The following is a 16,679-nucleotide window of genomic DNA, read 5'->3' on the forward strand; positions in this document are numbered from 1 at the left end:
ATCTCGGGCTCCATGCAAAATCTCACCTCATGGGGTATCCAGGATCATGAGGAAGGTGAGAGATCAGCCTAAAACTACACAGGGGGAACTTATTAAATGATCTCAAGGCATCTGGGACCACTGTCACCAGGAAAACCATTGGTAACACATTACGCCGTAATGGATTAAAATCCTGCAGTGCCCACAATGTCCCACTGCTCAAGAAGGCACATGTGCAGGCCCGTCTGAAATTTGCCAGTTAACACCTTGATAATTCTGAGAGTGATTGGAGAAGCTGCTGTGGTCAGAAAATGAGACAAAAATTGAGGTCTTTGGCATTAACTCAACTCGCCATTTCTGGAGGAAGAGAAATGCTGTCTATGACCCAAAGAACACAGTCCCCACTGTCAAGCATGGAGGTGGAAACATTATGTTTTGTGGGTGTTTCTCTGCTAGGGGCACAGGACTACTTCACCGCATCAATGGGACAATGGATGGAGCCATGTATAGTTAAATCCGGAGTGACAACCGCCTTCCCTCCAAAAGGATAATAAAATTTTGTTATGTCTTCCAGCACAACAATGACCCAAAACATACAGCCAATGCAACAAAGAATCAAAAAGAAGCACATTAAGGTCATGGAGTGGCCTAGCCTGTCTCCAGCCCTTAATCCCAGAGATAACTTATGGAGGGAGCTGAAGCTTCAAGTTGCCAAGCGACAGCCTCAAAATCTTAATGATTTAGAGATGACCTGCAAAGAGGAGTGGAGCAAAACTCCTCCTGACATGCGCAAACCTCATCATCAACTACAAAAAACGTCTCACTGCTGTGCTTGCCAACAAGGGTTTTACCACCAAGTATTGTCATGTTTGCCAGAGGGATCAAATACTTATTTCTCTCTGCAAAATGCAAATAAATGTATATAAATTTATACAATGTGATTTTCTGGATTTTATTTTGGATATTCTATCTCACAATGTAAAAATTAACCCACCCATAAAATTATAGACTGTTCATGTATTTGTCAGTGGGCAAACTTGCAAAATTAGCAAGAGAGCAAATACTTATTTCCCCCACTGTATATATGTATGGCTACGGCATTACTGTGATTAGCCGGCAATCACTGTATGTTTAGTGGCTGAAAAACAACTCCAAAACATTTCTGACGGGGACTGAAGCATGGCACTGGAGCACCAGAGATACTCGATTGAATACTGAGGGTGCCCAAGCACTCCCTGGAGCTTTTAGGCCCATATCTCCTGTCCTTTACAGAAGACTTTTCAGCAGCTCCAATATCATTACAGAAAGGGTTACAATGACCAGTAACACCTCTAAATAAGCTTACTCTGCTTCACCTCCCTTCACAATGACCTCTGCAGAAGCTAACCAGCTGCTGCAATAAAAAATATAGCATCTGAGTCAGTTTATTGCTGCTAAAGTACATGTGGATTTCCTGAAAGAACAGACAGCACGAGACTAGAATTGGTGGCATGAAAATTGCAATATTTACATTTTTTTACTACAGATAATATGAAAAAAATGCAAAAATATTAGCAGAACACATTCCCTTTAACTGGACAAGCTTTGTAACAATGTTCTCTCACCGTGGCCTGTAGTGCCCATGGAAGGCCTCCTTTTTGAATCCATGGATGAATCTCTCCTAATTCCTTCTTTTGATCATCTGTAAAGCGTGGCTGACGTTTCTGCATAGATTTCAGTCTGTCACGATCCTTTTTCAGAACCACATCCATGTCCCTATTATTGAGAGACCATAATAAACAGTGACACAGAAGTATCCCCTAAAGTGCCAGTTTTACCCCAGAATGTTAAATTCTTAATTTTTTTAAACAAGTAAAATATATCTTTGTACCGTGTTAGCCAGTAGAGATAAAAAAATTGTTTAAAAGAACTGAGAGTCCTCAGTGGTTGATACCTTTTAATGGCTAACTGAAAAGATGGTAATAATAGCAAGCTTTCCAGACTGCTCAGGTCTCTTCATCAGGCATGGTATAACACAAAATCTGGAGTCACATATTTATACACAACAGGACTTAGAATAGTGCAGTAAAAAAAAAAAAAAAAAAAAAAAAAAAAGTTATATAAAACAGAGCTATCTCTATGGCAGGGGGCAAACTGTTGTGGCCATAAATTTTGCTGCAGTTCAGTGTGAAAGTTTTATCAGAGGACAATAAAATTTTCACACTGAACTGCAGCAAAATTTATGGCCACAACAGTTTGCCCCCTGCCATAGAGATAGCTCTGTTTTATATAACTTTTTTTTTTTTTTACTGCACTATTCTAAGTCCTGTTGTGTATAAATATGTAACTCTTCAGATTTTGTGTTATACCATGCCTGATGAAGAGACCTGAGTAGTCTCGAAAGCTTGCAATTATTACCATCTTTTCAGTTAGCCATTAAAAGGTATCAACCACTGAGGACTCTCAGTTCTTTTAAACAATTTTTTTAAATGCGTGAAAGAAGACCACCAGGGGTTTCCAACAGTGAGTGCAAGACCAAAGAACAATTAGTCTTTAGACACCCCAATGTCACAACTAGGACCAGAATACGCCCGTATGGCCGCCTTTACATACACAGGAACACGCCTGCGTTCTCCATGAGAAACTGCCGACAGACATGCCTGGAAACCGTTCATCTCTGGGATAACAAAGCGGCTGGCAGTCCGAAATCGGACATGACCAACTCAAATCTCCACTGATGGTCAGTTACTCGGCACCCATATACACATTAGACTGAGCCGTACCCACCATTTTTTTTTTTAGCAGGTTCAGACGACATTAGTCTAATGTGTACGGGAGCCTTAGCCCCCTAGTGACCACCGATTAGAAAATTGACCCGAGATAGAAGTGAACAGCTTCCCCCAGACAGGTGTACACTACAGCTGACACCCTGTTGCATCAGTCACAATAGGTGTTGGCACAGACCACAGCTGTTTAACCCCTTAGATGCTGCTGTCAATAAGGACTACGGCATTTAGGTGGTTAACAGAGTGTGGGGGCTTCCTCTTGAACTCCCCTGACATCTTGAGGTCATGATTTCTGATATTTTTATAAATAAATGCAAAACATTCACCTAAATTTACCATCATAAAATGTGTAAAAAATAAAATACATCTCAAAATTACCAGGATATGTTGAAACACTGCAGACATATTGTCATATAAAGTGACACTTCATATTGAAAAATAAGGGGTTAAGGCTACGTTCGAATGTCCAGTACTGATTTCCATTTTTCGGTGACAATAATGGAAGAAATAAAATGATCCAGTACAGTATCCATTCATATAAATGGGGACAGAAGTATATAAATGTCCACCATGGAATCTGTATAGACAAATTCTGATTATTTTATTGGTAACAAGGTCATATAATGCGTTTCTGCCCGTTAAAGGGCCTTCATCAGGTAAAAAAATAAATGAAAGATTAATGGCATAAGTCATATGCTCCGTGACACTACAGAGAATGCGGTGGAAATTTGTAGGCGGCACACTGGAAAAAAGGTATAAACTATTCTTCTTCATTTCCATAATTTCACCCAAGCTTACCGTAAGGGGACTTGGTAGGTCATCATGACTTTTTCATCTGCATTGGCCATTAGTAACCACATGGGATCTTGCAGGACATACTTCATAATCGACTCGCCACTTCCAGATGTCGACCCCCCCTGTGCTTTTTTATTGTTCTCTGAAGAGTCAACGCTTCCAAAATACTTGCTGCTGTGACTGGTCTGACTACTCCCTGCAAATAAGAGAGGCTAACTAAAATATCATAATGAAATAATACTAAAATAGATATTACATTTGCCCAGCAAAATGGTGTCATCGAGGACAGGGATTTCCCGGCTAGTGTAACCGACCCACCTGTCTGACTGCCGGAGGTGCCGTTCCCATTGGACCTCGAGGTTAGCGATTCTGAAACGCCAGATGAACCAGAGCACATCCCAGAGCAGGCGTCTTCTTGGAGAAGTATATCCATTAGGTCACTGCTCGTAGACAAAGCATCACTAGCGTGTCCACCTGCGGGAAAACCTTCCGGTGCTACAGACTGAAGGGTTAGAAAAAGAAAAATTAAGGTTAGGAGTCTTTGAACTGGAAATCTAAAGCCGGTAATTGTGTTGTACGTACCAAGTCAGGATCTTCACAGGGCTGCGGCATACATGTACTGTCCATAGGACCTCCGACGCCAGTAGCCCCCTCCGAACGATCAGCTTTTTGTGACTCTTCTAACTGTAGTAAATTCAGCTGTAGAGGTGAGCTGCAGCGAGACTGGAAAAGTGGGGGAGATGGTGGATCCCGTGGGGTGGTTGAGCGAGAAATTCCTTCCTTCATCTTTGGTTCACTCAGAGGGACTGGATATGAAAAAGGCTGCAATGGGCAGTGGCTCTGAGCTGGCTGAGGGGCACAGGATGGTTGAGGAACAGAGAAGCCATGTTGTGCAGGAGAGAATACAGGTTGGGGAATGGTGGGTTTGGGAACAGGGAAGGTGGAACTTGATGGTGGAAATGTTGCTTGTGGTGTATAAAATGGTGGAGGAACGGGAAACTGGTGTGAGGGCGGTGCTCCGGGATAAACATTGGGTGGCAGAGTAGGTGGGTAAATGTAATTTGGCAGCACAAGAGCTACCATGGGTGAAAGCAGAGGAGCAGGAAAAGGAGGCATATTGGATGACGTTCCATTAGGCATTGGAATACCATTTTCATTTGGCACTGGGATCTGAGGAGAAGGAAAAACTGGCAAAGGATAAGCAGGCAACACTGGATAAGGTAGAGGAGGACAGCTGGCATGGGAGGTGTCAGACTGAGACCAAGCCGTAGTATTGAGGCCTGTGAAAGGGCAGCGATGGGCCAGGGGAACACCAGAACTACTGCTATCCCACGATTCCGGCCGCACACGTTTCACTTTAGGCTTTCTTGTCTTTCCACCTCTTCTTCCGGCAATATCTGTGCCTTGTGGAGCACGAGACCGCAGGACTTAAAAAAGGGAAAGAAAACCTTTCAGATCTCTCACATGTTTACATAGCAAAACATTGTACCCCTCCAGAAATGTATATTGAAAAAAAAAATATAAAATAAATAGCAGAAATATGAAACACCTTGATTTACACGCACTTTCTCAGTCCTTCCTCCCTCTCACAGACATTGCATTTTTACACGATGCAGATGCAACTTTATACAACACTACAATCTCTGCAGCTCTCGAATCAGCTGCCCCCCCTCACACACACCAAAACCCACACAATCAACAGGCAACCCTGGCACACCAGTCAAACTAAACAACGGAGACGGGCTTCCAGAATTGCTGAGCGCAGATGGAAGAAGTCTCATTCCACTGAGCACTTCATTGAATATAAAGAGTCCCTCACCACCTTCAAGTCCCCACTCACTGCTGCAAAACAAACCTACTTCTCATCCCTCATATCCTCTCTCACAACCCTAAACAGCTATTCAATACTTTCAATTCTCTCCTCCGTACTCCAGCACCATCTCCCTCTCCTCTCATGTGAGCTGAAGACTTTGCCTCTTTCTTCAAGCAGAAGATTGACAACATCAGAACAAGCTTTGGCCCACAATCACCACAGCCCCTCATCATAGCTACTCATCCCTCTTCCTCCAAATCCAGCTTCTCCACCATGACAGAAAACAATCTTTCCACTCTACTCTCAAGATCACATCTAACCACCTGTGCACTGGACCGGCTCCCATCGCACCACATCCCCAACATCACTGCAGTCCTCATCCCAGCCCTAACCCATCTCTTCAACCTATCACTAACAAGTGGTGTATTCCCCTCATGCTTTAAACATGCCTCCATTACACCCATCCTCAAAATGTCCTCACTTGACCCATCCTCTGTGTCAAACTATTGCCCCATATCCCTTCTCCCCTATGCCTCAAAACGACTAGAACAGCATGTCCATCTTGAATTGTCCTCATACCTCTCATCCTGCTCCCTCTTTGACCAGCTACAATCTGGCTTCCGACCACATCACTCTACTGAAATTGCCCTAACCAAAGTCACCAATGATCTACTAACCCCCAAAGCCAAGCGATACTACTCTATCCTCCTCCTCCAAGACCTGTCCTCTGCCTTCGACACAGTAGACCATTCCCTCCTACTACAGATTCTCTCATCTCTGGGCATCACAGACTTGGCCCTATCTTGGATCTCCTCATACCTAACCGACCGAACTTTCAGCATCTCCCATTCTCACACCACTTCCTCATCTCGCCCCCTATCTGTCAGTGTCCCCCAAGGCTCAGTTCTTGGACCCCTGCTGTTCTCCATCTACACCTTCGGCCTGGGACAGCTCAGAGTCCCACGGCTTTCAGTATCATCTCTATGCTGATGACACACAGATCTACCTCTCTGGACCTGACATTACCTCTCTACTAACCAAAATTCCACAATGTCTGTCTGCTATTTCATCCTTCTCTGCACGATTCCTAAAGCTTAATATGGACAAAACAGAGTTCATTGTCTTTCCTCCTCCTCACTCATCTCCTCCAACAAGCCTTTCCATCAAACTTGATGGTTGCTCAGTCTCCCCAGTCTCACAAGCTCGTTGCCTTGGAGTAACCATCGACTCTGCTCTATCCTTCAAGCCACACATCCAAGCCCTCTTCACCTCATGCAGACTACAATTCAAAAATATCTCCTGGATCCGTGTTTTCCTTAACCAAGAATCAGCAAAAACATTAGTGCATGCCCTCATCATCTCCTGCCTCGACTACTGCAACCTCCTGCTCTCTGGCCTCCCTTCCAACACTCTTGCACCCCTCCAATCTATCCTAAACTTTGCGGCCCGCTTAATCCACCTCTCCCCCCCCCGCTATTCCCCAGCCTCGCCACTCTGCCAATCCCTTCACTGGCTTCCCATCGCCCAACGACTCAAGTTCAAAACATTAACCATGACATACAAAGCCATCCACTACCTGTCTCCTCCTTACATCAGTGACCTAGTCTCCCGGTACCTACCTGCACGCAACCTCAGATCCTCACAGATCTCCTTCTCTACTCCTCTCTTATTTCCTCTTCCCACAATCGCGTACAAGATTTCTCCCGTGCCTCCCCCATACTCTGGAACGCTCTACCTCAGCATATCAGACTCTCCCCTACCGTGGAAAGCTTCAAGAGGACCCATCTCTTCAACAAGCCTACAACCTACAACAACCCTCAGTCCAGTACACCACTACGCAACCAGCTTTGTCCTCACCTATTGTACCATCACCCATTCCCTGTAGACTGTGAGCCCTTGCGGGCAGGGTCCTCGCTCCTCCAATACCAGTCTGTTTTGTACTGTTAATGATTGTTGTACGTATACCCTCTTTCACTTGTAAAGCGCCATGGAATAAATGGCGCTATAATAATAAATAATAATAATAATAATAATATATAATGTACTAGCTGTAGTACTTGGGCGTTGCCTGGGATAGTAACTCTCTGTCTCTCTCCCAGTCGCCGTCTGTCTCTTTCTCCCCGTCTGTCTCTTTCTCCCCGTCTGTTTCTCTTTATCCATCTCCCCACTGACATCTTATTACCTCACACATAAGCTTGTTATACTAACAGTTTATTTTGTTCTTATAGCAACCACTGACAGTTCCTATTAATAGCCAGTAGCTCCCACCTCTATTCAGTATAATGGAGGCAGGATTTTGGAGACTAACTGTAAAGCGTGGGGTTAAATTTTCAGTCAAAAAACGTAGTCTATGACGTTCCCTGGGTCACATGGGGCAGCTGTGCAAAATTTTGTGATTGGAAATGCGACGGTGCAAATTCCTTTAGCGGACATACACACACACACACACACATCCATGACTCCCATAAACAGGTCTCCCCACTTGTAAGACTCACCTCCTGGTTTCTCATGCATGTAGGTGTTGCACCTTGTCTGGAAGGCACTGAGCCGCTTTACATCCATGAAACCAACGAGAAAATCATTCTCCTCCTTCTGTGTGTGAGCTACAAGCATTTCTTTGGTTAACCCGAGCTGTTTATAAGGCTCCTTTTCTGTGTTACTTGGTGGAATTGGTGGGATATCTGATTGTGAATGCACGTCCTCCAATTCTATCCAGATACAAGAGCAAATATGTTAGGATATGTAGTACATGTAATATGGTTGCAAACAGCTCAGGCTGACAACTTATCTATGAGCCCCATCAGCATAGACCCCCCCCAATGCCGTGTACTCCAGCGACTCACTGAGGACTCTGCTAATGAGGCACAATGCAGGGTGAAGATACAGTGAGTAATGCAGTTTTGTTTTACGAGATCTAATTAGAGGTCTGCTTTGACCAGATAAAAGGACAATATGCAATTACTTAATTTCCGCCCAGGACACCCCCAGATATGTCGATACTGATCTCCAACAAGCAAATCGATAAAGCAAAAAAATCTAAATGAACTCTAATCAAACAGGATACATCAACACAAAAGATATAACCAAACAGAAAGATTGTGGAGCATTTGTACTGTAACGGTCTATTCTATTAGACTCTTAAAAGGGTTTTCTGGTTTCACCTTTCTAAACTGCACCAGTGTTAAGAACAAGTAATTCATCTGGTAGTCGCACGGCGGGGCCGCCGAGCCCAGAGAGTGGCTGCGGGGCCGCCGAGCCCAGAGAGTGGCTGCGGGGCCGCCGAGCCCAGAGAGTGGCTGCGGGGCCGCCGAGCCCAGAGAGTGGCTGCGGGGCCGCAGAGCCCAGAGAGTGGCTGCGGGGCCGCAGAGCCCAGAGAGTGGCTGCGGGGCCGCAGAGCCCAGAGAGTGGCTGCGGGGCCGCAGAGCCCAGAGAGTGGCTGCGGGGCCGCAGAGCCCAGAGAGTGGCTGCGGGGCCGCAGAGCCCAGAGAGTGGCTGCGGGGCCGCAGAGCCCAGAGAGTGGCTGCGGGGCCGCAGAGCCCAGAGAGTGGCTGCGGGGCCGCAGAGCCCAGAGAGTGGCTGCGGGGCCGCAGAGCCCAGAGAGTGGCTGCGGGGCCGCAGAGCCCAGAGAGTGGCTGCGGGGCCGCAGAGCCCAGAGAGTGGCTGCGGGGCCGCAGAGCCCAGAGAGTGGCTGCGGGGCCGCAGAGCCCAGAGAGTGGCTGCGGGGGTCGCAGAGGCCAGAGAGTGGCTGCGGGGGTCGCAGAGGCCAGAGAGTGGCTGCGGGGGTCGCAGAGGCCAGAGAGTGGCTGCGGGGGTCGCAGAGGCCAGAGAGTGGCTGCGGGGTCGCAGAGGCCAGAGAGTGGCTGCGGGGTCGCAGAGCCCAGAGAGTGGCTGCGGGGTCGCTGACGTCACGTCACCAGCGTAATCACTGAATAAGACCGCCCACTAGACCTTTATGAACACCAGGCATTTCAATGAACAAAACGCAAGTATTACTGAGACCCATGCGGCTTTTTTTTTTATTATTATTTATATAACCAAGTTAAAAAATCTGGTGTGCTGTCCCCCTGAATTTTGATACCCAGCCAAGATAAAGCCGATAGCTGGGGGGGAGGTGGGGGATCAGTATTCTCAGCCTGGGGAGGCCCATGGTTATTGGGCCCTCCTCAGCCTAAAAATAGCAGTCTGCAGTCGCTCAGAATGGTCGCATCCATGTAGCAGGGCCAGGATCATTGTGGGACCTTGGGTCGATTTCATCAGACCTGCAGGAGAGTTTTTGGGGTTAATAAATTGGTGAAGGTGGATGTGTTTTTGTTTTAATAAAGGATTTTTATTTGTGTTTTTGTTTATTTCTTGTGACTCACAGGATTAGACCCCTACCCATTACTAATCTAGGGCTTGACAGCAGTTGAGAAATCACAGCTGTCATTAACCCCTTATGTTACGCACCAGGGTAATAGGGATGAACAATGTAAAGCGCCAGAATTGTTACATTAGGCTGGTATTTTTAGGCAGCGGGGTGGGCAATATTCATGGCTCCTCCCTTCCTGATAATAATACCAGCCCCCACCTGTCTGCTTTACTGTGGCTGGATATAAAAAAATTTGGCGGGACTGTCTTTTTTTTTTCCCTATCTTTTGATATCCAGCCACGGTAAAGCTCACAGGTGGGGGCTGAAGCCAGCAGCAATTTTACCTGTACTGGCTATCAAAATAGGGCAGGAGGAGCGTACATTATTTTGTTTAAATTATTCCTGTTTACACTACTATTCATAAAACTGATGGAAACCAATCAGACGCGGACACAAGATCGAGGGGCGTGTATAGCAGTCTCCAACCAGTCACAGACACTGGCACAGATGGTAAGTTAAGGGAAGCAGTGAATATTCATGAACCTTAATAAAAGACCAGAAAAGAGCCTGACTACAACGTGATTTTCTGCGAAACATGGCATGTATAACTATCCTGTTCTTACTACCATATAACTTCCATTTGCAGCCCCCTAGCGCTCACAACGACCATTTTGCAGCCCCAAACGTCTCCCCCATTGACTTGCATAGGGTTCATTTTTCGGGGTCAAGTTCGCTTGCTGAACCCGATTTTTCATTTAGTTTGTGCTGATTCGGTGATCACAAATATACACGGGTCCGCTCATCGCTAGTTGTGACAATGATGATGTGGATCATTTATTTAATAACTACTAACGGCGCTGCTCCCCTGGCATCTGTCGAAAAAATGCAAGAAAAATCTAACAACTAGGTGTTACCATTCCCCTCGTCAACAACTAATTACACACAGCTATTTGTTTAGCTTTCAAAAAAAATATGAGGCGTAATAACAGAGGAACGTCACAGAATTCTGACAAGAGAGGTTCTGTCATTGTCCCATTACAGGGAATACAGGCATTAAGCAGATTATATAAATTTATACAGCAGCCAGTCACAGGCAATTGTACCCTTCTCTACAAACCTGTCAACCACATGGTAGTAACTGGTCGCAATGTTACATAGTATCAGCCTTAGGTGGGGGCAGTGTATAGCATTGGATGCCATATGGTAATGACACTTTACTCAAACTCTGCTGCGTGAGCGGAGCGTCATTCACTGTGATCAGAGTCTCTCGCATGTGAGAATCCGATCACAGGTGCGGAGAAGATGGAGAGATTCAATTCTCCACTGTGTCTCTGCGTATATCGCACTGCACTCATATGACATCACTGCAGTCTGATGTGACTGTCACGAGGGTACAACGCCGGAGAGTGGTTGTGCTGTTTTCCCTCCCTTAAGGGGGCTTTACACGGTAGCGATATCGCTAGCAATTTGTAGCGATAGCGACCGTGTAAGTACCCGCCCCCGTCGCGCATGCGATTGTGATCGCTGCCGTAGCGAACATTATCGCTACGCAGCGTCACACGCACTTACCTGGTCGGCGGCGTCGCTGTGACTGCCGAACAATCCCTCCTTCAAGGGGGAGGGACGTTCGGCATCACAGCGACGTCACCGCAACGTCACACAGCGGCCGGCCAATCAAAGCGGAGGGGCGGAGCTGAGCGTGATGTAAACATCCCGCCTACCTCTTCCTTCTGTATTGGGGCCGGCGGCAGGTAAGGAGACGTTCCTCGCTCATGCGGTGTCACACATAGCGATGTGTGCTGCCGCATGAGCGATGAATCACAACGCTAAACAACCCTTACCGATTTTTGAGTTTGGGACGACCTCTCCATGGTGAACGATTTTCACCATTTTTGAGGTCGCCTAAGGTCGCTGGTCAGTGTCACACGCTGCGATATTGTTAATGACGCCGGATGTGCGTCACTAACAACGTGACCCCGACGATCAAACATTAATGATATCGTAGCGTGTAAAGCCCCCTTTACTCCTTTGTTTTTTCTCCTCTGGCCTGTTCCCCATTATATTACCTCTTGATGTTGGAGTGCTTAGTACGATTGCTGTTTATTTTACACCTAATTCTCGCTGTGTCTTTAATCTACAGTTTCCGCTGCCCTACACTATACAGGGCTGAGCCCAGGGAAAGACAGGGGTAGGCACGTGATCGGCAATGGGGTGAAAGAACCCGTATAGGGACATTAGGGAGTGCAGGGATCAGCCTCAGGTGAGTTTAAGAGGCGACCCTGCTCCCCTTTCCTTAGCGCCAGGGCCCACCGTTGTAACATGTACCCTATGTGTGTTGCGGCGCTCGCTGGAAATTCCCGCGTACCTGGTGGAACCCCAATAGTCACTGCGTGACAATCACAGGGCTGCTCTACGTCATTGACCAACATTGGTCCAAGTGCACTAGCTCGATTTAAAAATACTAATGTCAACGACCCTAATAGTAAGTTAAGAATTTTTGGAAATTATCGCATACTTTTTAACATGCACAAGAATAACAAATCAAAATCATCTGCATACATAACTGTAATAGTAATACAGGTTCCCAATGATTGCTATACCTGCTTCTGGTTGCAGTTTTTTGTCTCCCACGTGCACAATTGTGCTGCTGTAGCTGCAATGGCTGGTAAGCGATACCACACTCTCAGCCTTGGCTGCCATAGAAAGCTGTGTGATTGCAGTACCATGAACAGGCAAGGATGCAAGGGATGGATGGGGCAAAGAGCCTGGCACAGACTGGGATCCAGTAATGGTAGCGGAGAGCACTACTGGTTGTCGGCCAATAGTAGTGCTTGGCAGGACAGAAATGGGATTGACTGTAAGATGTTGACCACAATCCGACATTGTCAGAGGATTCTGCAGATGGTTTGGGGGCAATGGTGGCAGCTTGGACTTCATCCCTATCCGGCACCGATCATCTGGAGCATGAAACATAAAGGTTAGTAAATGGTAAACCTGTTTAGCTCTATCAGTAATATTACAAGGATCGTAGATGACACCGATCGTTAAAAAGTCCCCACCCTCTATCGCAGAATTTAGCTTACTTTCTACACAGACTGCCCCACATGTAACAGGATGTAATGCTGGGAGATAAGAGACTTTGTTGGCCAATCTCACCTTCCTCCATTTGTATCTGGTCGTCGGATGCAGAAGAGGTACTGTTCACAAGTTCCTGTTTATCAGACCTTAAAACGGTGCAGCTCTCGAGGTATCTAAACGGAAAAAATGAGAAAACGCAACATTAAGGATCTTCACATTAAAAGATTAAAATAAGAATTGGGCCAGTTTCACAGATCCAACTTTCATGGACAGACTACGGATCACAATGTCCGGGTTGGCCCGACGTGAATCCTACAGCCTCATGTATGTGGATGAGGTGTGAAGCAGAGTCAGGAGACCTGCAGCCGGCCCGGTCTGTGGTACACGGGTGAGTGAAGTCAGCGTACAGATATGGGAATGGTGCAGCCAACAATCCTTCCTCTACTCCAATCATATTCAGCTGAAACATAAGTAATCTGAGGAAAACCTGGAGACACGCTGCCTGATAAGCCCATGTCAAAGGCTGCAAGCAGTATATTCCCAAGAACCAGTCCATCCAAGGTGTAAGAATTGAGTAGACTGTGACTGTAAGGCACTGTAAGTCTTCTAGTCACTCAGTATATAATATAGCTTTCAGGAGGGTCACACTGTCCCATCCAAAACATTTGCTTCCAATCTCATCATATATTTAATCCATAAAATTGCTGTCACCTGATAACACTGTCTAGACAGTTTATTTGCTGGTACGAGTAGGGGGGCTGCTTTGCCGGCAGTGGCTCACTCTGTGGATGGTGGACATCGATCCCTGAAACTTCACTATTGACGTCTTTACTGCCACCATTTCCGCTATGGGCGACACCTGAAAGAAAAAACAACATGTATGAAGAATGCACGGAGCACTACAACGTGATCATTACAGCATGTTCTCCTTCAGGTATCTGTCCAGCCATGCTCCGATGCTCATAGTATTTCATGTCCATTATTGCACATCTCAGAAAGTCTCAGCGCAGAGAGGCTCCGCCACATGAAATAACACAGCATATAGTCAGATAAACATGGCGGCAGTCTAATGCTTTAAAAGGCATATGGAAGATAGATAAAGCCGGTCCTTTGAGCGCTAATAGATCTATTATCTCAGGTTTTCTTTGTGAATAATTATGCTTTATTTGTGACAATTAGATTAAAATAAAGCTCTTGTTATCACAACGCGTTTCAGCAAGATAAACTTGCCATCATCAAGAGATGCAGATTTGGTGCTGAAATTTTTACACCATATTCCTGCACTCAATCTACACCTCGTGGCAAAAAAACCCCAAAAAACGCATTTTTAGCCGCGCTTTTTTGATGCACATTTGGTGCTGAAATAATCTGCATCAGATTTTAGCACCAAATTTTCACATCCTGGAAAAAATAATTTAATTTTTTTTTCATTTTTGGGCCTAGGGATGCAAATGTGATGTTGACATTTTTTACACCATATTCCTGCATCCAATCTACACCTCTTGGCAAAAGAAGGGAATTTTGTTTACTTACCGTAAATTCCTTTTCTTCTAGCTCCAATTGGGAGACCCAGACAATTGGGTGTATAGCTACTGCCTCCGGAGGCCACACAAAGCACTACACTAAAAAGTGTAAGGCCCCTCCCCTTCTGGCTATACACCCCCCCGTGGGATCACGGGCTCCTCAGTTTTAGTGCAAAAGCAAGAAGGAGGAAAGCCAATAACTGTTTTAAAGACAAATTCAATCCGAGGAACAACATCGGAGAACTGAACTCTTCAACATGAACAACATGTGCACCCGAAAAAACACAATCCCTAAGAAAACAGGGCGGGTGCTGGGTCTCCCAATTGGAGCTAGAAGAAAAGGAATTTACGGTAAGTAAACAAAATTCCCTTCTTCTTTGTCGCTCCTAATTGGGAGACCCAGACAATTGGGACGTCCAAAAGCAGTCCCTGGGTGGGTAAAAGAATACCTCGTGATAGGGCCGTCAAACAGCCCTTTCCTACAGGTGGGCCACCGCCGCCTGAAGGACTTGTCTACCTAGGCTGGCATCCGCCGAAGCGTAGGCATGCACCTGATAATGCTTGGTAAAAGTGTGCAGACTCGACCAGGTAGCCGCCTGGCACACCTGCTGAGCCGTAGCCTGGTGCCGTAATGCCCAGGACGCACCCACGGCTCTGGTAGAATGGGCCTTCAGTCCTGATGGAATCGGAAGCCCAGCAGAACGGTAGGTGTGAAGAATTGGTTCCTTGATCCACCGCGCCAGGGTGGATTTGGAAGCTTGCGACCCCTTACGCTGACCAGCGACAAGGATAAAGAGTGCATCCGAGCGGCGCAGGGGCGCCGTGCGGGAAATGTAGATCCTGAGTGCTCTCACCAGATCCAATAAATGCAAACCTTTTTCAAATTGGTGAACTGGATGCGGACACAAAGACGGTAAAGTGATATCCTGGTTGAGATGAAAGGAGGATACCACCTTAGGAAGAAATTCTGGAATTGGACGCAGAACTACCTTGTCCTGGTGAAATACTAGGAAGGGAGATCTGCATGATAACGCCGCCAGCTCGGACACTCTCCGAAGAGACGTGACCGCCACTAGAAAGGCCACTTTCTGTGAAAGACGAGAAAGGGAAACATCCTTCAAAGGCTCGAAAGGCGGCTTCTGGAGAGCAATTAGGACCTTGTTCAGATCCCAGGGCTCCAACGGCCGCTTGTAAGGGGGGACGATATGACAAACCCCTTGCAGGAACGTGCGTACCTGAGGAAGTCGCGCTAGGCGCTTCTGAAAAAATACGGATAGCGCGGAGACTTGACCTTTAAGGGAGCCGAGCGACAAACCTTTTTCCAACCCAGACTGCAGGAAGGAAAGAAAAATAGGCAATGCAAATGGCCAGGGAGAAACTCCCTGAGCAGAGCACCAAGATAAGAATATCTTCCACGTCCTGTGGTAGATCTTGGCGGAGGATGGTTTCCTAGCCTGTCTCATGGTGGCAACCACTTCATGAGATAAACCTGAGGCCGCTAGGATCCAGGACTCAATGGCCACACAGTCAGGTTCAGGGCCGCAGAATTCAGATGGAAAAACGGCCCTTGAGACAGCAAGTCTGGACGGTCTGGCAGAGCCCACGGTTGGCCTACCGTGAGGTGCCACAGATCCGGGTACCACGACCTCCTTGGCCAGTCTGGAGCGACGAGGATGGCGCGGCGGCAGTCGGCCCTGATCTTGCGCAGCACCCTGGGCAACAACGCCAGAGGTGGGAACACATAAGGTAGCCTGAACTGCGACCAATCCTGAACTAGGGCGTCTGCCGCCAGAGCTCGGTAATCGTGGGATCGCGCCATGAAAACCGGGACCTTGTTGTTGTGCCGTGACGCCATCAGGTCGACGTCCGGCATCCCCCAGCGGCGACAGATCTCCTGAAACATGTCCGGGTGAAGGGACCATTCCCCTGCGTCCATGCCCTGGCGACTGAGAAAGTCTGCTTCCCAGATTTCCACGCCTGGTATGTGAACTGCGGATATGGTGGATGCCGTGTCTTCCACCCACGTCAGAATCCGCCGGACTTCCTGGAAGGCCTGCCGACTGCGTGTTCCCCCTTGGTGGTTGATGTATGCCACCGCTGTGGAGTTGTCCGACTGAATTCGGATCTGCTTGCCTGCTAGCCACTGCTGGAAGGCTTGTAGGGCAAGATAGACTGCTCTGATTTCCAGAACATTGATTTGAAGGGTGGACTCTTTCCGAGTCCACGTACCGTGAGCCCTGTGGTGGAGAAACACTGCTCCCCACCCTGACAGGCTCGCGTCTGTCGTGACCACCGCCCAGGATGGGGGTAGGAACGACTTTCCTTTCGACAATGAGGTGGGAAGAAGCCACCACCGGAGAGAGTCCTTGGCTGTCTGA

At 47.1% G+C, this 16,679-nt stretch overlaps 1 protein-coding gene across 1 annotated transcript in view; it reads right to left on the reverse strand.

Moving 5' to 3' along the window:
- PER2 (period circadian regulator 2) overlaps positions 1 to 16,679 on the reverse strand; it is a 105,729-nt gene that overhangs the window by 14,933 nt on the left and 74,117 nt on the right. Inside the window, exons 15-22 of the mRNA XM_075340955.1 lie at positions 13,490 to 13,637; positions 12,857 to 12,951; positions 12,301 to 12,657; positions 7,848 to 8,060; positions 4,122 to 4,966; positions 3,858 to 4,041; positions 3,543 to 3,735; positions 1,584 to 1,734 (exon numbers count right to left, since the gene is read on the reverse strand). Of these exons, the coding sequence (XP_075197070.1) occupies positions 1,584 to 1,734; positions 3,543 to 3,735; positions 3,858 to 4,041; positions 4,122 to 4,966; positions 7,848 to 8,060; positions 12,301 to 12,657; positions 12,857 to 12,951; positions 13,490 to 13,637 (2,186 nt within the window). The remainder of the gene's footprint in view (positions 1 to 1,583; positions 1,735 to 3,542; positions 3,736 to 3,857; positions 4,042 to 4,121; positions 4,967 to 7,847; positions 8,061 to 12,300; positions 12,658 to 12,856; positions 12,952 to 13,489; positions 13,638 to 16,679) is intronic.

Source organism: Anomaloglossus baeobatrachus, chromosome 3 (assembly GCF_048569485.1).
Source record: "Anomaloglossus baeobatrachus isolate aAnoBae1 chromosome 3, aAnoBae1.hap1, whole genome shotgun sequence".
NCBI lineage: Eukaryota > Metazoa > Chordata > Amphibia > Anura > Aromobatidae > Anomaloglossus > Anomaloglossus baeobatrachus.